This window comes from Cajanus cajan, chromosome 3 (assembly GCF_000230855.2).
Source record: "Cajanus cajan strain Asha chromosome 3, NIPB_CcT2T_4, whole genome shotgun sequence".
NCBI classification, from domain to species: domain Eukaryota; kingdom Viridiplantae; phylum Streptophyta; class Magnoliopsida; order Fabales; family Fabaceae; genus Cajanus; species Cajanus cajan.
In genome coordinates, this window is record NC_138519.1 from 64,984,832 (window position 1) to 65,009,434 (window position 24,603).

The 24,603-nt window shown below is 31.8% G+C and overlaps 2 protein-coding genes across 5 annotated transcripts; both read right to left on the reverse strand.

Annotated features, from left to right (window-relative positions):
• Nucleotides 1–7,991: 7,991 nt before the first annotated feature.
• On the reverse strand, nt 7,992–11,244 carry LOC109805734 (uncharacterized). 3 transcript variants are annotated; one of them, XM_020367915.3, is made up of 6 exons: nt 11,000–11,242; nt 10,301–10,395; nt 9,815–9,888; nt 9,633–9,736; nt 9,440–9,505; nt 7,992–8,434 (listed from the first exon to the last, which is right to left on the reverse strand). In XM_020367915.3, exons 2-6 carry the CDS (start codon nt 10,363–10,365, stop codon nt 8,171–8,173), a joined length of 573 nt encoding a protein of 190 aa, XP_020223504.2. In that variant the 5' UTR covers nt 10,366–10,395; nt 11,000–11,242; the 3' UTR covers nt 7,992–8,170. The 3 variants fall into 3 exon arrangements, with proteins under 3 accessions (XP_020223504.2, XP_082927211.1, XP_082927210.1); XM_083071085.1 differs by lacking the exon at nt 11,000–11,242 and adding an exon at nt 10,752–10,951; XM_083071084.1 differs by lacking the exon at nt 10,301–10,395 and having other exon boundaries at nt 9,815–9,872; nt 11,000–11,244.
• Nucleotides 11,245–12,497: 1,253 nt separating this feature from the next.
• On the reverse strand, nt 12,498–15,385 carry LOC109805829 (uncharacterized). Of its 2 annotated transcripts, none has more exons than XM_020368054.3 (6): nt 15,227–15,385; nt 14,667–14,891; nt 14,394–14,570; nt 14,075–14,299; nt 13,830–13,958; nt 12,498–12,922 (listed from the first exon to the last, which is right to left on the reverse strand). In XM_020368054.3, exons 1-6 carry the CDS (start codon nt 15,305–15,307, stop codon nt 12,689–12,691), a joined length of 1,071 nt encoding a protein of 356 aa, XP_020223643.1. In that variant the 5' UTR covers nt 15,308–15,385; the 3' UTR covers nt 12,498–12,688. The 2 variants fall into 2 exon arrangements, with proteins under 2 accessions (XP_020223643.1, XP_020223644.1); XM_020368055.3 differs by having other exon boundaries at nt 14,667–14,884; nt 15,227–15,366.
• Between the last annotated feature and the right edge of the window lie 9,218 nt (nt 15,386–24,603).

A 24,603-nucleotide genomic window follows, 5' to 3' on the forward strand; every position in this document is an offset into this window, starting at 1 on the left:
TTACATTATAACATTAAAAGATAAAATAAATCTTTAAAATAAATATAATATTTTTAATTCTAAATAACAAGAGTTAATATCTTTTTATATTTAAATAATATATTAGAAATTTAAAATTTAAAATTTGAATTATTATTCCAATACGAAGCAATACATACTTGTGCAGCACAACATAAATCGTTTACATGGCATCTGTCACTATGTTGTTTAGCCTCATCTGTCGTGCTCTTTGACATATTGATTGCGTTTTACACAATTAGCATAAACTTATCCTTTTATTCTTACATTATAAATTTCTCATAAACTTATCCATTTATTTTTATTTTTATTTTATATTTTTCTTCTTATTATGTTATTTGCATCTCTTTTTCTTATATCTTTTGCTCTCTCTAATTGCATGTCAAATAATAACAAAGTGTTTATTACAATTATACATGTTTTTCATACTAAAAATAATTTCATTTAGTCCATCCACTAACAAGTCTAAGTGACCCATTTTATTTTTAATAATTATTGGCCAACTTCCAATAATCCTTAAATATACTTCACCATTCTACATAATTTTCATTGAGTTTTCTTTTATGAGAAAATAACTTATATTTCCATATTATAAAGTAATTTGACACAATTATCTAATCATAAACTTTTATGTATCATAAAATTCGTTGACTTTAATAATAAAAAGTGAAAATTATTAATAGAAATTTCTAAAATGATAATGTAAAAGTATTTTATTCTATCAATATATATAACTATTAAACTCTCCTTTTATCGAGTTTATTTTACAATAATCATTTAACTCATTTTAAAAATATTATAATTTGCATATAGTTAAAGTGTTTTTAATTTTCCATGCAACAAATGAAAGTTACGATCATTAAAAAAAAATAAAAAAAATGAAAGTTACGCTAGTTTAGATTCAGTTGATCGATTATATCCAACCCTGCTCGTGTCTTCATCACCATTTTCAACAAGTTTATAGTTCACCTTCATATCATGGTATAAACTTTAGACCTTTGGAAAATGTTCGTATGGGTTAGGCTATTTCTATTGACGAGAGTATCAGATTGACAAAATTAAGAAAGAATATAATGATATGTGTAACGTAGTTAGTAGACTGAAACGGGGTGTTCTTAGATTGGAACGGGCCGTTCCAAACTATTAAAATAATGATGATTTAGTAACCCAGAACGGGCCGTTCCCAAACTAGAATGGGCCGTTCCAAGCTACTAAATAGGCCTATGAATCTTGGACTGGAACGGGTCGTTCCAAAATGGTCATTGTGAGTTAAATTTCACTCTAGAATGGGCCGTTCTGATTTTAGAACGGGTCGTTCTAGACGTGTGAGAACCCCCTAACGGATTTTTTCCTTTCCCCAACTCTCTTACTCTCTAACCCTCATTTCTCTTTACTCACTCCTTTGCTTGGGACCTTTCTTTTTGGCTGATTCAAGGTGGTAGAGCTGAGTAAGTTGGGTGCATAGCTGGTTGATCGAGGCCGTACCCGGTCAAATAAAAAACAATTAATGTAGTACTAGGAAGTGACTCCTAGGTCGTCTCCCAAGGACCAATTGTCTCAGTCAAAGGTTCAAACACACAGTGGGGGGGGGGGTTGGTTCAGATTATCGAGTTAAACAAAACGAGCAGAAGTATGGATTACTTGCAGTAATTAAAATAGGTCAGACCCCTGAACATAATGCACCTCTGATTTCCTTGGTTCACAACAAATAATCTGTCCAAACATAATCCTGTTCAGTCCATGATTAATCAACTAAGCGAAGACTAACATGAGACCTCACTACACGAATTAAGCAAACGTGAACCTTGCAAGACCTCCTTCCCCAGGATTAAGCAACCTAAGATACTGAACGTGAACAACCCAGAGTCATTAAGCATGGCTCAGATGTTGAACGCCTCAGAACAGAGATCCCACAAGGGAGGATCAAGCGGAGCAGAAATGCAACGCACAGAGAACCTCTTTCAGAGGATTGCATTCTGTCCAAGGGCCCAAACCCTGGGGTTTAGCCCTCCATTAAAATAGCAACAGAAACGAAAATAGAAGAAAACATGAAAGTGGCAACAGCAATGCAAGCAAAACGTAACAGAGAAGAGGAAGAAGAAAACGAAAATGGAAGCAGGAACAGAATACAAAACGTGAATAACAATAGCAAAACGTGAATGTTCAGATACAAGAGGAAGATCAACCAGAAAACGTGAAGAACAAAGAGCCACCAGCAGAAAACGAAAAAAAAAACAAAGTTCGAAGAGCGACAGCAACGTGGTCACATCAAGTCTGCATGTGGGTAGCTGCTCCTTTTCCTAGAAAAACCCTAATAGAGTGTAAAAATGGGCCCCCACTGGTCTGACCCGAAAATACAATAAAAATAAACGAAAAAGAAAATAAAATGCTGATATGGCATAAGTGGTGCAATGGTGACATGGCATGTGATGTGGCAGATCTTCTTGAAGTCCAAAAATTTATTCCAAGCCCAAATAATTATTAAATTGCCCTGAAAATAAAAATTGGGATAATAAGATCCAGAAAATTCAATTTAGTTAAAATATGAATTACCGGTCCAATTAAAGCCCAAATAGAAAACAGTGCAGAATATAAACAATTAAGCACAAATCAGAGATTAAGATAAGCACAGAAAGGTAAGAAAATAAGGGAAAATAATGACTCATCACTGGTGTTCGGAGTTCTCTCTTCTCCTTTCGTGTTTGCTCAAGCTCTTCTTCATCTTCCTCTCGTTGTTTTCTTCCCGAAGCTCGGATTTCTTGAACCGAGGTAAGGGAAGTTAGTCTTTTGCTGTGTTTGGTTGAAAACGAGTTCTAGGAACTCCTTGATGGTTTGATTTGATTGATACATTTGAGCTGAGGTTGCTGAAAATGGAGTTTTGAGGGAATTTGGGGTTTTTTGATGGTTTGTGATTGCATGTCAAAAATGAGGCATTTTTATTGTGGTTTGATGAAAATGGTAACTTTTGCCTGGATTGCATGTGGATTTTCTGTTGATTCTTGCAGGTTTTGGCAAATTTTCGAACTTGGGGAAGTTACTGCTGAGTTTCGCGCTGGGCGCTATTCTTCGCACCGGGCACGTGACCACCAGGAGGCTCTGTTTAGGAAAGCCCGCCGGGTGCAAGGGTGTGTGCGCCGGGCGAGTTTGAGAACGAGAGCCTCTGGTTGGCTCCCGCTGGGCGTGACTTGAGCTGCGCCGAGCACGATACCAGTTGTGGAATGTTTTGGGACTTCTGATGCCGCGCTAGGCGCATGTTTAGACTCGCTGGGTGCGGAGGCTCCTTGGGAGTCTCTACCATGAGGGCGCCAGGCGCAATTCGAATTGCGTTGGGCGCGAGACCTTGGTAGGTCTCTGCCTTCCCCACGCTGGGCGCGGGTTAGGCCACGCCAGGCGCGTGAGACTCCTTAGAGTCTCTGCCTGGGCTTGCGCTGGGCGCAATTAATATTACGCCAGGCGTGTGAGAGCCTTGAGCTCTCTGGTTGGGTCACGCCGGGCGCGAGTACCCTTGCGCCGGGCGCGCTGGCCCCTGGTGCTCTCTAGTTGTGCCATGCCAGGCGCGACCATGAGTGCGCTGGGCGCGTATGATGATGATGATTTGTATGTCAATAGCTGTTAAACCTTGCTGAAATCTTAGATAGATGATGTTTAATGCTGAGTTAAGCTGAAAATTGTTGTTAAGCTGAAATAGATGAATATAGCTATGCTGAACTGGGCTGTTATGGATGATTTTAAATGTTGTATTACATGATATTGTTGTGCTCTAGAATGATGAGCTAAGTTGTGAGTAGTAGGCTGTGTTGAATACTACTTAGCTGTGTTGTATGCTGATTTGCTGTGCTGTGCTGTATATTGATGTGCTGTGCTGTGAGCTGTTTAGATGTATGCTGTGTATGGCCACTATGGTGGTGCTGTTTTAGCCGCTAAGTCGGTGCTGTTATAGCCACTATTGTGGTGCTGTTATAGCCGCTATGTCGGTGCTGTTATAGCCACTATTGTGGTGCTGTTATAGCCGTTATGTCGATGCTGTTATAGCCACTATTGTGGTGCTGTTATAGCCGCTATGTCGGTGCTGCTGTTAGCTACTATTGTGGTGCTGTTATAGTCGCTGAGCGGTGCTGATATTGCTGAATTGTTGTGGTGTAATATAAGCTGTGCGGATGTGCTGATAGCTGTAGATGTTTTCTATTCACATATTTATATATGTATGTTGATTTCTTTACATTAGCTTACCCTTTGTTGTCTCCATGGTGTTTGGAGTGCAATGATCATACTATGTATGGGAGCAGAGCAGGGATAGGTTGGTGGCTGATGGTGAGTCTGTAGCTGACAGACGAAGCTGATCTGATTTGGATCTTTTTGTTGTTTTAGTTACCGAGTAGAGTAGCTTTGTTGTATTTTGATGTACACACTAACTCTAGTCGGATTGGGACCTTGTATATATATATATATATATATATATATATATATATATATATATATATATATATATTCTAGATCCTATATTATATACTTGTTCTATCTGTCTGATGTTTCTGGTGTGCTGTGCCGCGTGTAGTGACTAGTTGGGTCGTTACAAGACGTGCCAGAACGGGCCGTTCTAGTTTCAGAATGGGTCATTCTGCATGTGAATTTTACACATGATGAAGGAGCTTAGAACAGGCCGTTCCGAATTTGGAACGGGCCATTCTGGCCAGTTCAGACTTCTATAAATAGAGGTTGTGGGCAGTTGAGGAAAATGGAGGTTTAGAGAGAAGTTCTAGAGAGAAGGACTCTGGACTAGAAAACTATTTTTGGAGAGTTGAAGTTCAAGAGTCAAGTTTTGGAGGATATTTCTTCTTCTTCTTCCTTTCAAATTCTTGGCTTTTAAAACCAATCTTCAGGTAAGGGAAGCTAGATTGTAAATTTGTTGGTTGTATATGAGTTGTGTTACAAGGTGAAAATGTTGTGAGTTGCTAATATATGATTAAATATTTATTAATGATGTTGTTGGTGATGCTTTCATGATGGAGATGGGATGTAAATGAAATGATATAGTTGAAAGTTGTGAAGTACATGATGATAATATTGTGAGTTGTGAGAAGCATGACGTGAAGTGTGTAAATATGTTGAAATTTATATAGATGTTATTAGTAGACTGTGTTGTTAAGTTGTTAGAGGAGAGTTGTATGTTGCTATAAAGTTGTATGTTGTGTCATGTGTTGAAAAGAGATTATCTTGTGATGATTGAGTTGTAAATTATGAGTTGAGCTAATATTGTGTTGTTTAAAGTTGAAATGAGTTGTTGAGTTGTTTAGATGTGTTGTTAAACAATGTTGATGAGTTGTTGTGCTGATAAACTATGTTGTTCAAGTTGAATGTTGATTGATATGATGAGTTGAAAAGTTGTATGTTGTTTAAGTTGTTAAGCTGATTAAGCTGTGATGATGAGTTGTTGATCACTAGGATTAGGGGAGATGTTTTCGAAGTTGCTCATCCCATTGTGTGGATTGAGATAGTTGTGGTGCTCTAAGAGCCCAATTTGTTGAAAAACCCTCGTTGGGAAGTTATCCCTTGGAGTGGACGTTGTGTTGTTCTCCTCTAAGACTTAGTTGATCCCGTGTGTGGGCAAGGTCGAGGCACACGTGTACAAAGCAACCACGGTATAGGGGTCAGGCCTAGCTATACCGATTACAAGCGGCCAGATGTTTATTGTTGTAAAGTTGTTATGGTGTCTATTGTTGTAAAGTTAAAAAGTTGGGGACATATGGTGAAGATATATGTCCTATGTTGAGATACATAGTACTAAGGAGATAAGTTGAAAGTTGTTTTAAAGTTGAATCCCTTAGTACTGTGTGGGCAACATGGAAGTAGTCGATCCATGTCATGGTTGAATGACCAATTTGAGTAAGGTATCTAGTTAGAGATGTAGTCTTTGACTAGGCCTTGAAGGGTGCGTGGTACTTGGAGGATAGTGGGTGGGCCAACTCCATATGTGGATTGGTGATGCTAGCCAAGGCCGTGGTAGGCTCATACCCAAACCCTTCTGTCCTGACAGTAGTACTAGACCTCTGAGTCTAAGTGGCACACCTGAGCAATCGCCCATAGTTGTCTATACCTGGTTCTCTTCAGAGTTCCTAACGCTGTTCTATACCTGACCTAGTTAAGATAGGTCAAACGCTAGATTCGGTAGGGTTTATGCTACCTAGACTACTCAACCTCAGTTGTTGGAGATCTCCGAGTTGAAATGCGTGACGATGCATAAGTTGTTGATGAATTGATTTGTTGTTGATAAAAGTTGTATCTATGTTGTTATGTTGTTAAAATGTGATTGTGTTGTATGTTGACCTTGTTGAGAATGATGATAGTGTTGTTATGTTGTAAGCTGTTTTAAACATGTGTTGTTGAAAGATGTGTAATATATGTGTTGTTTGTCTTTTGTGTCGGATGTGAAGATGATTATATAGTTTTTATGTTGCATATTTGATATTTATGAGTTGTTTATTGTCTCTAGCTTACCCTTGCATGTTTCCATGTGGTTTGGACTGCAATGATCATACGTTGTATGGGAGCAGGGCATGGATAGACTAGGAGATAACTGCTAGAGATCACAGGAGGTGCCTGGAGATGAATATTTTTTTTAGGCTACCTTATAGTAGCATACTTTTTTATATATAATTGATTGTTGTTGGTTGCTTGATTAGCAACTTGTGTTGTAAATATTTTATTATACTATTTTAATATATATATTCCAGTAGTGTGTAGTGTTATTTCGTAATGTGACGGCCACGACAAGTCGTTACAATACGAACCATTTTGTATTAAGAAATGGAATAAAGACAATACAACTTGCATTTTATTTTCATAAAACTAATTTATAATTTATAATTATAATATTAGAACGAAATATTTATTAAAATAAATATTCTCTTTTCAATATAATTTATTTCATAATCAATATTAAAATATCAATTTCTTGATTAACTACTAATTCATAAAATAATGTCATCTATAAAAACTAATTTCCACAGTAGTATCATCTATAAGGACTAAATGATTAATTTCTGGCCGCATAATCTTCACATGCCATTCACATTATTGTTATATCGTTAGTCAAATTAGTCACATCATTAACAAAATCAATTAAAAAACTAATCATCAAGTAAAATGTGGGTATAAGATCCAATGTTAAGAAATATAACAAATAAAATTGCGTAATACAAAACCAAAAATGGTTGTATCTAACTTTTTCACACTTAAATCACAATGAATTGATAAAAAAAAAACATTTTACTGTAATAATAATAATGAAATACATTATCAATAATCTCCCAAATATATTGGATAAACTCTTAAATTTATCTCTCTCAAAAGTCAAAAGATATACTCTATCATATAATCTCACCCAAAACTCCTTGTTTTAGATTTCTACAAAGATTTATAAAATCAACTTAAGACATTGACTTTTATTGGAAAAATTTATTAACTAAATGTGTGAGCTTAAAATAAAGGATTTTTTTTAAATCTTTTTCTTTATCTAACTTTTCTTCAAACTCTCCCGTAATCTCATTTTGTTTATTTATGATTTATTAATTAGTATTTTAACTTGTATTATACAAAAATCAAATATTTATTATATATAACTAAAATTTATAATAAATTGTATATACAAATAAATAGTATGTTTAAATATATAAATTATATTTAAATTTTTTTAATAAATATTGAAATTTAATTCATAATTAATTATGATAAAAAGACAATTAGATAAGAAGTTAAAAATATTTCTAAAAATTTCTCTTCGAATAAAAGTTTTTAAATTCACTTTTGTATAAGATAATTGTTTGTGTTTAATAGGAGATAATTTTCTTAATATTCTCTCCTCTATTTAAAAAATCAACTAAGACTTACAATTTTTTATCTTGCTCTAACAAAAATTTACAAAATTTTTATACAAGAACTAAAACTTAAAATTGTGTAAAGTACATGGAGTAAGGTTGAGCAAACAAAAATGTAAGGAATCTTTCATTGTACACCTTTTGCACCAGAATATTCATATGTATGTTTATAACCTAACACTGGAATTTGCATGCCCTTAGAATTTAAGAAATTATGTGCACCATTAGAAACAAGAATATTCACCATCCATGAATGACAATGTGTCTCACCTCTCAAGTCAACTAGCCCACATGCTTCCAAAAGCTTCTTCAAGTGCCCTCTTCCTTGTGATTTCTGTACTCCATCCTGCAGCGTTTGCTCTTAGCCTCTTCAACCTCTTTGTTTCCTCATCATCATCAGAGTGTATAAAGATGTCGTCCCATGCAAGTGGTATCGGTTGTGGGCCAGAGCTTGAGGGTCTAGGATTTCCTCCTGGAAATGTACGTGCATTTTGTCCTTGAGGATCAACACCAAATCCTGCTTCAGACTTTTCACTTGCACCCTGTCACGAGAGTAGACTAAGTTAATCTTTTGCATAGTTGCATAATATTCTGCAATCTACTCCATCACTAGGCAGCACAAACTAGATATTCAAACAAAACACAGAGAAGTCATTTAACAAGCAACTTAGCACATAGTACAAGGCTTCAACCAAAAGTTTTGTTGGTACTAAGGACCTCTTAGGGTAAACTTTTCATAGGCACTTTAAGAAGAGAAGATTAAATAGAAAAAATGAAATGAAGTTTTTTATAAATTAAAATTAGCTTATTCATAAATTAATTTGTAGAAGTTTTTTCATATTATATTATTCAAAATCTTATTTTGAACTTATGTGTAAGTTAACTTTGTTTATGAAAAAGTTTATTTCAATTTTGTTTCCTATTTTTCTCTTCTAGAAGTACTTCTGAAAAAAAGTTTATCCAAACAAATTATAAATACAAATCAATGAGAGTCTTCCAGGATGAAAATCTTTAACCATATGCTTCCCAAAAGGCTGCAACCTTGGCAGCCTCAATAAGACCATTTCATTCTGGCATTCCATCGGCTGTAAAATCCTCCTCAAATGTACCATCAGAAATTCAATATACATGTACTCTCAATGTCCTAGAGCTTGTTAAGTAATGATAATGCTGCTTCATTTTCTCTATCTTGCCTAACAACTACAACTACAAGTGTTGATTTAAAAAATCTGATTGGGATCTTTTTTTTATATTATTATTATTATTATTATTGGGTTTCAATCTGTCAAGACGCAGACAAAAAGTCCACCAAATTCTGATTTAAGGAAAAAACAAATATTGACTTTCACATATGAAACTGAGGAAGTAGTTATATCCATAATCAGTTACATGCTAGTAAAAGTTAAATTCTACCAGAGGAAGTAACATGACATAATTGAATAAATTCATCTCAAATAATAGGCCTAGCTCAATTATGTTCAACTGATTGAGTGTAAAAATAATCTTAATAAAATAATAAAAATAGGCAACAGAAATCTGATGCTCACCATGTCATTATTAGTTTGGTCAGGTTGTCCCTTGCATGATGCTAAAGCTACAGCTAATTCTTCAGCCTGTTTAATTATTATCAGCATAACAACACATTGAAATATATTGCAGGAAATCAGTAGTTGCATAACAATTTTATGAATGGATTCATCGAAGAGACTGAACCAACTAAAAGATCAATATCAAAAGTACCTCTCGGGCATGATTAATATTTATTTGTTCAGCATTTTCTTCCTGGTATTTAGCAATCTTTTCCTCAATAGCAGCAACATCTATTCCTTCAGTCAAGTTAAGGACTGCAAGGGGGGAAATTATCAAAATAGAAAGCAAAATTATCAAGTGAAACACATGTCATCACAATCATATAGGCTTACTCATGACCTCTACTTCCTCCTTGTAATCATTGTATACTTTCAAAGATGGAAAATCATCCTGACGTTTATTGAATCTATAAATTTCCAGTCCAAGTAAGCAGAAACCAAAAATTGAATGAGTTTAATGTAACATGGCCCCCAAAGTGAGAAAATTGGCAGTGAAATAGTACAGTCATATGATAAGCACACAATTGACACTAAACACCCAAAAAGAAAAGAAACTAAATAAAAACTACCCAACAAAAATTACACTGTAGTAATGTATAAATTTCGCTAGCTATTGCAACTTCAATAATGTTTTCATCCAGAACAAAAAATAACACATAATTTATCCTGAAAATTCTGCTGGACTATACTGTTACAAGTTAAATGCATTTGTATCGTTTTCATATAAGATGAAACCAACAGAGACATGGCATATCTAGTATTTCACATCATATATACGAAGCAATCAAGGAAGATAAAATGGGAAAGAAAAATATTTACATGCTATTGATCCTCCTCCTAATGGCTATCTCTTCATTGAAGGGATTGGTACTAGAGCTCACCATTCCACCACCAACAAATCAGATATACCTTTTCTGTTTATGAAATCATCAAAATAAGTGGGATATTAAAGTGCAATGGAACCGTTCGTGCAAACAAGATATATAAATACAGGTAAAACGACCTCAACTATGGAAGAATAAGGAGAGTAAGTACATCAAAAAAATCATACTGTCATTGACCAAAGATATTAACAGGAAGAAAAGTTTAGGAACTACAAGTAAAAATCAACAAAAATTTATGAACTAAAACTAGTAAAATATTTGTTCAAGGACCAAGATTGAAAATCTAAAAAATTCTAGGAATACTAAAGCATATTTAATATTCTAATAATAAAGATAGAATAGAACAAGCCATTAGTTAAAAAATTGGAAAGTAATAAAATTATCACTTTTCTTCTTTAGGAAGTTCTTGAAGGCAGTTACGTCATAAGCATTTTCTTGCATAAGAAGTGGTATATTTTTGTAGCAACACCAGGCCCTGAAGGCTCCTCCATGAAGAACAAGATAATTGGTCTTAGGATCATAAAGTTTTACACATTTTGCAAGGTGTTAAGAAGAGATAATGCGCCTTGTTATCTTGCATGTAATAATAATGGAATAAAGAGAGAAATCAGTTATGGAATTAATGAAAGAAAACCTGAGAAATCGCTAGCAACGACATGTAAAGAAGGCAGTGACGAGAGACGTGCTTTCTCTTCAGGAGAGAGAAATATATATAGGCTTTGACAACACTTATAACAGAGAAAGAACGAAAAAGAAAATATTTTACAATGGAATTAAAGAAACTTTTCATTAGTTTCTATTGTCTAAAAAATTTGTTAAAACAAAAATAAATTATATTTTTTTTTTTGCTTATTTTGTATTCTTACGTAAATCTGCAATAAAAAAATCTTTTGCAAGAAGATGATTCTTTCTAATAATTTTTTTATGGCTGGTAAGAAAATAAAATTAAAGAAAATTTTTTTACAAGATGTTTCACTTTAAAATTATTTTAAGGCTTAAATATGTGTTAGTTCCTCAAATTTAAGACAAATTTGTTTTTAGTCCCTCAAATTTAAAATTGTTGTTTTTAGTCCCTGTAATTTTCAAAAATCTTATTTTAGTCCCTTAGGACACCAATAATATATTTGAAAGTGACTAATTAATACAGTTATGCAACATCAACCGGATTTAGTGTAATATTTTCACTGATAGAAATGTTAATAGGTAGATTTTATGCAATAATATTTGATAAATTTCTTAACAAAATTTAAATATAAGATTAAAATAAGATTTTTTGACATTACAGGGACTAAAAACAACAATTTTAAATTTGAGGGACCAAAAATTGAATTACCCAATTTGAGAAACTAAAAACATATTTAAACATTATTTTAATTAAAAATAAATTTTTAAAATATATTAGAGTCGGAATAAAAAGTGAGTTTTAGTTAAGAATCAACAAGAATTATACAAGATACGTCAACTCAAATTATAATTTTATTCAAAAATTCGTTCGATGTAATAAACTAGTTTCCTACTCAGCGATGTCACCATGTACTGGCCCAATATGTTCATTATCTTGCACATGGTCTGACTAAAACATTCTTTCCACTTTTAGGTTCTGTGATAGTCTACAATAATCTTAACATTTGATAGTATAACCATAGAAAATATTTTCATACCATAAAATTATACAAATAGCAGAAAGACAAGAAAAGTAAGAATTGGGATAAAAAATAAGGAACAAAATAACACTTTTCATTATATCACCATTTATGTTTATGAATCTCCTCCTTTTAAAATTTATTTTCCTATGCTTGTAGATATTTCTGCTGTACTTTTCTTTCATGATTTCTAGTTTGAGTTTTTAGCCATCCTTATTTAGCATAATAATAAAAAATAATAATAATGAAAAAAGAAACATTTGATAATATAACAATCTTTTCAGATGAATCTCTGTTCCGAGTTCCCTCCTAAAAGTTTCCATCACTTTCACTTTCTCTCACTTTTATCATTTTCTGTTAGACCCAAAACAATCAGCCTACACGAGATCCAACACGCTAACATGTTGATCTCAACTTCCAACACCGTATAGATGTGATCTTGATGTGTCTAGCTACAATTCAAGCAGTTTTAACAAACATGAAAATCAATGAAGGTCAATCACAGAAGAAATTCTTACATTATAAGTACACACATTAACTGACGCACACACCTGTCAGTTTATTTTGAAATTATGTTTGTCAACAAAGGACTGTAGTTTCTGAAATTTTCAACAAAACAATTTACTTGGAAGATACAGAAAATTTCTCATAAATCTTTTACAATTATACAAATAAACCATCTATGCTGAAAACCTTTCTCTGTCATGAGCAGCAGAATAATCAATATTTGGCCCCACAGGAACCACCCCAAATGGATTGATAGAAGGATGACTTCCATAGTAATGCAATTTTATATGTTCCATGTTCACTGTGCTGCTAATGCCAGGGATTTGGAAAATGTCTTTAGTGTAATTGAAAAGATTCGGGTATTCACGCAGCAGCTTCTTGTTGCACTTAAAGTGAACTGCATAAACCTAAAATTATAACAAAGGCCAATTACTCAACAGTCAGAACATTGGAATGGATATATTGCAAAATGAGTCCCAAAATAGGAAAGCAAAAGAGAACATGACATCAGAAGTTACCTTAATAATAAGATCACCAATCATGCGATGATTTATTTTACACCAAAAACATAAAAGGGAAAAACGACTATTCTGAACTATGGAAAATTTAATTTTTTCTTTTTCTGTTTGCATTTGGAAGACTCCGGTGCATTGATATGGAAAATATTAGAGATTTTCATTTGTTAGAACTCTGGCATAACTTTGTAAAATTCCAGGCCCAGGATAGAAAAATGAGTTTCTAATTTTAAGATATAAATGAAATTTGACAGGACAAACTACATATTTTTACATGAAAGATAGTCTTAAAACCAAGGGAGACTCCAGCTATGTACTCACTAATTAAGGTCTACCTGTGATTTGATTTAAATTTGAGCTCTAAAAGGAGGCTCTTACTCAATGTTATGCTTCTTTGAGTACATAGTTGTTGGAATCATGTCTTAGAGTTAGGAGTGCTTTGGAAAGATTGCTGGATAATTGGTCATTGGACCAAATCTTTAGGAAATACTTAATTTTATTATTGCTTGATATTAGGAATCTGTTAGATGTCCTTAGGAAATACTTTAAATGTGTCAGATATGGCTCGTTCTTAGCAAGATATTTTCGTTCTTCCAAACATGTTTCAACTCTATAAAAGGGAGCAATGCAGTGAATAAACATAATTCTAAATTTATTTATTTGCTTTGTTTCTCTGCTTTCATTCTTGTGTTGTATCAAGAATGGTTTGCATAATATAAGTAACAGAAAAGCACAAAAGATATTTTCAAATGTCAATAACAAATGCCCTATAACACACACACACACACACACACTTTACCTCATCAAATCTAATGAGAGTGACAAACAAACGAATGTCTGCTTCAGTAAGTGTGTTGCCACATATATAGCGTTGCTTGCTTAATATATTTTCACATTTGTCCAAAGCTTCATACAATTGTCTCGCAGCCTGCAGAAAAGTAGGGCCAAGTTAACAGTTGCAATCACCTGAGCACAGTTTTTTTTTAAACAAATGTAAACATTAAAGTACTAATGTTGCCGAAGATATTAAAAATAGCTACCTACCTCATTGTATGGTTCTTGCTTCTTTGCAAACCCACATTTATAAACACCATTATTTATACTATCATATATCCACTCATTGATATTATCAATTTGGGCTTTTAAATCAGCGGGATACAAGTCCAAGGAGGGGTTTTCTGCAATATTGTTGAATTCAGTATTAAACATTCGTATTATCTCTGAGCTCTCGTTGTTAACAATTGTCTTGAGTTTCTTATCCCACAGAACCTGTGTGGATCAAAATCCATCAGTTGCCAATAAACATCTATCCAACAAAGTAATTCATAAAAACCAAGAGAGAAGGCAGTGTATATTCACATACAGGAACTGTGTACTTTCCAGTGTAGTTTTCACTTGCAATTTCATAAAGTTCCCTAATACTCTTTGCTCCATTCAACCTATCAGGTTCAGCTCCAGGCACCTCAGTTTCTGAATCAGGAAAAACCCACCCCTTATATTCATCTGATTCCTTTGTTCTTTCAAACACGGGTTTGACTGCCTGATCATTCATCAAACATGCAGGATATGAAATTAGGCGAAGAACTAAACAATTATTCTAATTGAAAAATTTTCTGCATGAAAGCTACTAACTAACCGAGAAACTGATGGCTTTGTTAAGTCCTTTGATATTCAAGTAAGCAAGGCACCTGGAAGCCCAAGGACAAGCATATGATACATAGAGATGATACCTCCCTGATTCTGGTGGAAATTGCGAATTCGAATCCCTTGAAATCCAATTTCTGAATGTGGAAGCAGATCTCACAAATGCACCCGTGTCTGATATCTCATCCAGTGAAGATCGTGCCATTCCAACTATATGCTAAGCAGAAGATATTCCAAGAACCAATCACAAACACAACCAAATCTTCAAAGTGAAGAATAGAACAAACTAAAACTCAGTTCAACAAGAAATTCACTCTAGTTCATGTATCATGCCACATACTTAAAGGATTCAGGGTTCACAAGATAATCATATACCACTAACAAATAAAAAAGTGAGGATCCTTCATCTTCTGTTCAAGAATAGATTTCCTAATCGCATGTAAGAAAGTTTTTCTCTAGTCAAAACAAACAAAAAGCAGATAATTTTCTTAAATGATTTTGACATGCACGAATTTTCACCATGCCCATTGCATATTTGGTGATGAAACATACCTTGTAGTTGTAGTTGCAGAGAAAGTTAGAGAAAGTAAAAGTGCTTTTGGGGCGTGGAAGTAGTGAAATGGGACACAACATGATTTCAGTGGATTCATATATTAGGTGACATAAATCAATAATCTAATAATAGATGTAAACTGAACAAGTGTCACGAAGCAACGTTTGACTCTTTTTTTGTTTTGTTTTTCTTTGGTCCAAAGCAACCTTATAGGCCAGACATTGCAAAATATTGTACAGTTAAATCAATGGTTTACGCACCACTCTTTTTTCTTAATTGTAAAATGTTTTGGAATTTTAATTTTAGGAAATATTTTCAATTTTAATTATAAAATATATTAAATAAATAATCTTTTAAAATTTAATTTTAGCATAGTGTTTTAATACAATCAAAACCTAAATTTGTAGAAGTGATATAGAAGAAAGAAAGAATGATATAACTATGGGCAAAAAGGGAAGTGAAGAAAGCCCACTCTACCAGGCTTAATGTGCGGCCCAAATTTATCGAACATGAGCAAGCATTTGCTTCTTGCACCCGTCATTTTTTAGAATTTCATAAACACTCTCACTTCAACATTTTCCAATCCAGAACACATCGATTTGAAATGTTAAAAAATTTTGTTTCGAAATATTAAAATTATGTTTTGAAGCATCCAGTAGAATATCCAATTTTAAAAATTAAAAATGTGTTCTGAATTAGACTTTCCTAAAAAGAAAATCAACATAAAATTATGATATATATATATATATATATGATGATGGTTATAATAATACTGGTGTAATTTTTACTAAATATTACACAACTCAATAACTTTATATTAAATATGAATTTTGTAAATCCAACCGTTAGATTGAAAGTTCATATTACTTTATATGTATATATTAAATTTTGTTAAAATTGAACAACAACTTGAAGGTAATCCAAGTATTTATATTTTAGTATATTTTTTTTTTGAAGAAATATTTTAGTATATTTTAAAATGTATAAATTACATCAATTTTGTTTTATAAGAATGAAGTATCAAATTATCTTGGATTAATATAAAATTTTGTATATATGATATAAGAATAAAGAACTTTCAATCTAACAGTTAGATTTACAAAATTCACATTTAATATGAAGTTATTGAACGGTGTAATACTTAGTAAAAGTTACACTGGTATTATTGTAACCTTCCTCTCTCTCTCTCTCTCTCTCTCTCTCTCTCTCTATATATATATATATATATATATATATATATATATATATATATATATATATATATATAATATGAGGAGGGGAGTAAGTCTACCGAGACTTACTCTATTCAATAATTCATGTTCTACATCAAATTTCAACGATCAAACCGTTCAATTTAAAGTTCTTAATGCATAGATCAAATATGCAAATGTTTAGAAAATTTGAAAATCATTTGATACTTCATTTCATTAATTCAAATTGACGGATAATCATAAAATCATTTTAAACATTGATTCGAATTAATGAAACAAAGTATCAAATGATTTTCAAATTTTTTAAAAATTTGTAGATTTGATCTATGAATTAAGAACTTTAAATTGAATGGTTGGATCGTTAAAATTTAATATAGAACATGAGTTATTATTGAACGGAGTAAGTCTCGATAGACTTACTCCTGGAGTAAAAGGATCCTTCCCCATATAATATATATATATATATATATATATATATATATATATATATATATATATATATATATATATATATATATATATATATATATATATATATATATATATATATATATATATATATAGGAGAGTTCAAACGACACCGGTGTAACTTTTACTAAGTGTTACACCGCTCAATAACTTTATATTAAATGTGAATTTTGTAAATTCAACCGTTAGATTGAAAGTTCATATCACTTTATATGTGTATATCAAATTTTGTTAAAATTGAACAACAACTTGAGGGTAATCAAAGTGTTCATATTTTAGTATATTTTAAAATGAATATATTACGTCAATTTTGTTTTATAAGAATGAAGTATCAAATCATCTTAGATTAATATAAAATTTTGTATATATGATCTAAGAGTAAAGAACTTTCAATCTAACGGTTGGATTTATAAAATTCACAATTAATATAAAGTTATTGAGCGGTGTAACACTTAATAAAAGTTACACCGGTGTCGTTTGAACCCTCCTCATATATATATATATATATATATATATATATATGAAGGGGGTTAGAATTACACCGGTGTAACTTTTACCAAGTGTTACACCACTCAATAACTTTATATTAAATGTGAATTTTGTAAATCCAACCGTTAGATTGAAAGTTCATATCACTTTATATGTGTATATCAAATTTTGTTAAAATTGAAAAAAATTTGAAGGTGATCAGAGTGTTCATATTTTAGTATATTTTGAAATGAATATGTTACGTCTATTTTGTTTTATAAAAATAAAGTATCAAATCATCTTGGATTAATATAAAATTTTGTATATATGATTTAAGAGATATGAACTTTCAATCTAACGGTTGAATTTACAAAATTCACATTTAATATAAAGTTATTGAGCGGTGTAACACTTATTAAAAGTTACACCGGTGTTATTATAACCCCTTATATATATATATATATATATATATATATATATATATATATATATATATATATATATATATATATATATATATATATATATACTCCGTTTAGTAACTTATGTTCTACATCAAATTTTAACGATCCAACCGTTGAATTTAAAGTACTTAATTCATAGATTAAATCTGTAAATTTTAAAAAAAATTGAAAATTATTTGATACTTCATTTCATTAATTCAAATTGACGGATAATCCTAAAATCAATTTATATATTGATTTGAATTAATGGAACGAAGTATCAAATGATTTTCAAATTTTTTAAAAATTTGCAAATTTGATATATTCATTAAGAACTTTAAATTTAACGGTTGGATCATTGAAATTTGTTATAAAACATGAGTTATTGAAAGAAGTAAGTTTAGGTAGACTTACTCCTTCAGTATACGGATCCCTCCTCTCTATTTCTTTCTTTCTTTCTCTCTCTCTCTCTCACTCTCTCTCTCTCTCTCTCTCTATATATATATATATATATATATATATAAGAAAAAACTAATTCAAACTCATTTTCTATCATTGACAAATACGTATGTTCTTTACAACATTTTACAGTTGACAACATTCATTTAGCAAGGAAATTATTTAACAAATTCTAACAAGAAAAAATGATAGAGAAGTGACAATTTTAGAGCTAATGGTTGGGTTTTGGACTTTCTTTCTATATGGAGAATAGATATAGATTGTATAAGCCCATTATGTCTCACTTAACTAAATGGAGAAGAGTAAGATTAGGATAGAGAGAGAGTGACTTAATTTGAGAAAATAACAACAAAATGGGTAATATTTATTGAATTGCAACTGGAGATTCGTTTATCGTTGGATAAGGCTGATTTTAGGATGCTAAGTTCATATAACGCGATGTTTCATATTCAATTTGAGAGAATATAAAAAGAGTGACTTAATTTGAGAAAACAACAACAAAATATAGAGAAAAGAGAAGAAAGAAAGTTACATATCGCATATATATCCACGGGCAACATTTGTTGAATTGCAACTAGAGATTCGTTTATCATTGGATAAGGCTGATTTTTGGACAGTAGGTTTATACGATGCAACATTTCATATTCAATATGAGTGAATATATATATATATATATATATATATATATATATATATATATATATTGAGAGAGAGAGAGAGTGTGTGTGACTCAACTCGAGAAAACAAAAACAAAATATAAAGAAAAAAGAAGAAAGAAAATTTCATATTACATATCCACGGGCAACATGTTTTGAATTACAATTAGAGATTCGTTTTTCGTTAGATAAATATGATTTTTGGGTAGTAGGTTCATATGACACGACGTTTCATATTCAATGGTTGGATTTTCGAAAGGAATTATGAAGTGGGAGAAAAGCTTATTCTAGTAACAGCTCTATTTTAAGGCTTTTCATCTTATTTCTTAATTGTAAACAATTGTGCTCAGTTTTGCTTTGACCTATTGTAAGCACTATTTGGTGCATTATTTGGAGACTCTCTTGTACCATTTGTTGATCATAGTGGAGTTTTTTTTTGTTTGGACAACTCGTGGTTTTTATCATTACATTAAGAGGTTTTCTAAGTTAAAAATATTTGTGTCTCTTGTATGTTTGGGTTATCTTTTTTGCTCTATTTTGTTGGTGTTCTTTGCAGATTCTTGCAAGTAGAGAGATTTAATTTATGTTACGTTATTAATCTTTCTCAATTAGTAGTGGTTATTGTGTTGGGTTTTCCCCAATGAGAATGGTATCAGAGCTCTTTGGTTAAGGGGTTGTTTGACTTGCTTGAATAATGGAGGCACATACGAAGATAATCTCTTTGAATGGAGAAAATTATCACATGTGCAAGGGAAAGATGAAGGACTTGTTATTTGTGAAGAATTTGCATCTTCTTGTATTTGCTTCCAATGAGCTAGAATCCAAGTCTGATGAAGAATGGGATTTTGAGCATCAATAAGTGTGTGAATTTATCAAACAATTTGTTGATGATAATGTCTATAATTTTTATTGCTAATGAGAACATGCAAGAACCCTCTAAGATAAGCTTGAGTCCTTATATACTTCTAAATAAGTGACTAATAAATTGTACTGGCCGAAGAATTTTGTGGACTTGAAGTACAAGGAGAGGACTTTCATTAGAGATCACCTAAGTGAATTTCAAGGATGTTTTGATCAACTATTTGGAGTTAGTATAAAATTTGATGAAGATTTATAGGGACTATTCCTATTAAATTCTCAACCTGATTCATGGGAGACATTCTAGGTTTCCATGATTAATGTTGCTCCTAATGGTGATGTTTCTTTACAAATGGCAAAGAGTGGTGTGCTTAATGAGGAGATGAAAAGGAAGACACATAGTACTTCATCTCATTCAAAAGTGTTTGTTATTGAGAATAGGGGGAGAAACCAGAAGAGAGAATAGAAGGGTGATAGAGACAAAATCAGGAGTAAATCTAGGTCTTGGTACAAGAATGTAAAGAGTCATTTTTGTCACAAAATAAGGCATTGTTAACTTTTTGATTCAGCAAGTGTATTGAGTCAGAAGTAGTATAGATCAAATATCATCCTTAGAGATTTATAAATAATTAAAACGTGAATAAGCTATCATCAACTTGTAAAAAGAACTTGATACAAGGATTAAGAATCATGATTCCTTAAAAAGATTTACAATTAGCATAAATAGTAGGATTGAGAAGAAATTCATATTTCAAAGGTGTTGGGATTAGTATTCATTTTATAAAACTTGAAGTCATTCTTTCTTATTAGAATTTACTCACTCATTCATGGTTTCAATCCACATATATTCATTCAAATTGATTCTTCAAACTTGAAACTCTAAGAACCTTAAATCAACACTCGATTCTGAATGTATTAATTTAATGTTCTTGCATTAAGTTCATGGATTTGTTGATTGATGAATTTGAAGCTATTCCTAGACATCAAATAATAATCAAGTGCTTAGATTCACTTCAGACCACAAATATGTTTTCCAACTATATTTAAAATCAAAATCATACAAAAGAAACATTAAGCATAGAATCATGCACCACTATGAATAACTGAACTTCATATATATAAACCCGGAAGAGTTTACGTCAAGATTGACAAATGAACTCAATCCCAACTATGAGAGTTTAGCCATGCGTAGTCAAAGAAAATTCATATATACAACCCATAGATTAGAAGAAGAGAAGAAAAATTGATGAACCTCATTCCTAAGCAATCTTGTTCTTCAAATCTCCTTCATGCCTTTTTTTTTTTCTATTTTCCTCAACTTTCTCCTTCTCTGTTCTCCCTTTGTATTGTTCTTAAAAGGTATTTATATGATCTTCAAAAAAAAAGGAAAAATTGAACTTTTTTCTTCCACCACTACGACATTAGAGAGTACTTCAAATTGAAATAAGCTCCATAACTTGAGCACTAATTCATCGCTGCTGTGGTGGAATTCCCTATTTCCCAATCAACTCCAGACTTCCACAACTTGAGCACTAGTTAGGCGCCATGGCGCCAAGAATTTGTTGAACCTTTGTTGCTTCACCATTGCAACACTAGTTTGGGGCCATGGCACCAAGAATTTGTTGAAGCTTCATAAATTCACAATTGCGACGATGGCTTAAGGCTTAAGAGAAAAATTGATATTATCATTCTAGATTCTCTTATCCTGATGTTCTTTCTTAAATTATCAACAAAAGAGAGAAAATAATATATATATATATATATATATATATATAGACACACACACACAATTAACAAAGAGAGTTCCTAATAAGGATAATATTCATTAAATTTTGGCACTTACCAAGCATATACAGAGGAATTGTTTTATATGGAAGAAGGAGAATAAAGACAAGAAGGGTAAGCAAAGAGAGAGATATCATGATGATAGTGATTGTGTTACTACTATTTCTAGTGATGATATTGTTCTTCTCAATAATCTTGATGCAATTAATCTTGTATCTAATAAGAGCATGTAGATAATAGATAATGGTGCCACTCTACATGTTACAGCTAAGAAGGAGTTCTTCACATCTTATACTCTTGGTAATTTGGAGTATTGAAGATGGGTAATGATGGCGTGTTCAAGGTGATTGGTGTTGGTGACGTTTTCTTGCAAACTAACATGGGGATGCAATTGTTGCTTAAAGGAGTTAAGCATGCTCTAGATGTTTGTTTTAAGTTGATGACATGCTTATTGTTGGGAAAAATGTTTCTAAAATTGACAGGTTGAAGAGGCAATTGAGCAAGTCATTTTCCATGAAGGACATGAGAGCTACTAAAAAGATTCTTGGCATAAGAATCATGTGTGACAGAAAGGAGAAGAAGTTTTGGCTCTCATAGGAACACTATATTAAAATAATGTTGCTGAGATTCTAGATGGAAAGGCTAAGGTGGTGAGCACTCCTTTTGCTACTCATTTTAAGTTGAGTTGTAAACAGAGTCCATTAAATGAAGTTGAAAAATTAGACATGCAATGGGTTCCTTATGCATCTGTAGTGGGTAGTTTGTTGTATGTAATGGTGTGCACAAAACCAGATATAGCACATGTTATTGGTACTATTAGTAGATTTCTGTCAAATCTAAGTAGAAAGTATTGGAATGTTGTGAAATGGATTTTGAGGTATCTTCATGGTATTGCAAATATGAGGCTTTGTTTTGGTGGTGATAAGCCTACTTTGGTGGGGTACTCAGGCTTTGATATGGTAGGAGACATTGATTCCAAGAAGTCCACTTTGAACTATTTGATTAAATTTGTTAGGGAGTTGTGTCTTAAAAGTCTAGACTACAGAGGTGTGTAGCTTTGTCTATTATAGAGGCAGAATTCATTATCATTACTAAAGCATGCAAGTAGTTACTATAGGTGAAGAAATTCTCGTAGGAGCTTGGTTATATTCAAGATAAATATCTACTATTTGTGGATAATCATAGTGTTATTCATCTTGGTAAGAATTCAACTTTTCATTCAAGGTCTAAACATATTGATGTGAGGTATCATTGGATACGTGATGTTTTGCATACTAAGTTGTTGGAGTTGGCCAAAATTCACACGATGATAATGGTAGTGATATGATGACTAAGACATTACCAAGAGGAAAGTTTGAAGTTTGTTGTGAGATCGTTGGTTTGGTGGTCATCTCCACATAGTTGTGAGGGGGGATTTGATGGGTTTTGGACTCCCTTCCCATGTGAAAAATAGGCCAAAATTGTGTAACCCATCATGTCTCACTTAACCAAGTGAAAATGGGTCAAATTAGGATAGAGTAACTCAGTTTGAGAAAACAACAACAAAATATAAAAAGAAGAGTAGAAAAAAAGTTATAGGTCGCATTTTCACCGGATAACATTTGTTGAATTGCAATTGGAGATTCGTTTACCATTGAATTAGGCTGATTTTTGGACAGCAAGTTCATATGACGCAGTATTTTATATTCAACAGTTGGATCATCAAAAAAAAGTCTGGAGTGAAAGAAAATTTCTCATAATAACAACTTTGTTTTGAGACTTTTTATTTTCTTATTTGTCAATTGTAAGCAATTGTGCTCAGTTTTGCTAACTGATTGTAAACATTATTTGGTACATTCTTTAGAGACTCTCTTGTAACCTTTGTTGATCATAGTAAAGTTTTTCTTTAGTTTGGATGACTTGTGGTTTTTACCCTTGCATTGAGAGACTTTCTACATTAAAAATATTTGTATCTCTTGTGTATTTAAATTATTTTTTTCTCTATTCTGGTGTTTTTTTTTGCAGATTCTTGCAAGTAAGAAGATTTAATTTTTGCTACGTTATTCCTCTTTATCAATTAGTTGTTATTGTTGTGTTGCACTCTCCTCCATCGCTAGTTTGATTTCAGTTTTTTTTACTTCTTAATTTTTATAAATAATTACAAAATATAATATCTTCTTTTTTTAATTTGTTGCTTGTTCTTAAATATTTATATACAAAATGTTGAGTACATTTTTATTTTCACCATTACTTATATGAATTTTTTAAAATAAACTAAAATATATTTTTTTCTTAAAACAAAAAACAAAACCAAAAATTGTTTTATTAGACCAAGTACCCCTTAATACTCGAGAACTCTATTAATATCGTATTTAAAGAAGATATTAAAAATTTAAACTCTAACAAGATACCTTTTAACACACTATTTTTAATTTTTATTAGTTAAAATTTATTAAGAAAACATTTTTGTAGATTTGACTGTAATGATTCTCTCGAAGTTACTCTCACCCCTCCATATACTTTTTTCTATTATTTAAATTCCTTTTCTCTTGTTATTTAATTAAAATATGATATTTTACTAGAGAAAAAAGCCACTGAAGGTTGTAAACAATTTACAAGCACTTTTCGTCCTACAAACAATTTGTCAAAACTGATTTGATAGATATATACGCGTGTATTAGATAGAGTTGGACATGTTTTCGTCATAAATAAAATTCAATAGTGACTTGTAAACGGGCTTCTATGTTCTTTCGCATTGGAAGACCTCTGAAAGTCAAGCTCCGCGTGAGACTAACATCCTTCTCCTAATAACGTGTTCAATAGGAGAATTTATTTATTATATAAGTGTCTTTATTTATTTTTTATAATAAAAAATAATAATTTTGAAAACAATTGTATAAATGTATACTTATTTAATGAAAAATTTTATTTGTAAAGGAAATGTAATATATAATTTGCTTAATAGAAGTTTTTATTCAAAAGATAAAATGATCCATTAAAAACAGAGATTAAAAGTAATTGAGGGGGAACATATCTCCTTTATCTCTAT

Coding starts and splice junctions, on each gene's coding strand:
- LOC109805734 (XM_083071084.1), bottom strand. CDS start 11,155: ATGAAAAGTTTCTTTAATTCCATTGTAAAATATTTTCTTTTTCGTTCT. Junction 9,506..9,632: donor ATATTAATCATGCCCGAGAG/GTACTTTTGATA, acceptor ATAATTAAACAG/GCTGAAGAATTAGCTGTAGC. Junction 8,435..9,439: donor ACCAAACTAATAATGACATG/GTGAGCATCAGA, acceptor CTCTCGTGACAG/GGTGCAAGTGAAAAGTCTGA.
- LOC109805829 (XM_020368054.3), bottom strand. CDS start 15,307: ATGTTGTGTCCCATTTCACTACTTCCACGCCCCAAAAGCACTTTTACT. Junction 13,959..14,074: donor AGCAAGAACCATACAATGAG/GTAGGTAGCTAT, acceptor ACTTTTCTGCAG/GCTGCGAGACAATTGTATGA. Junction 12,923..13,829: donor CTCTCATTAGATTTGATGAG/GTAAAGTGTGTG, acceptor TTATAATTTTAG/GTTTATGCAGTTCACTTTAA.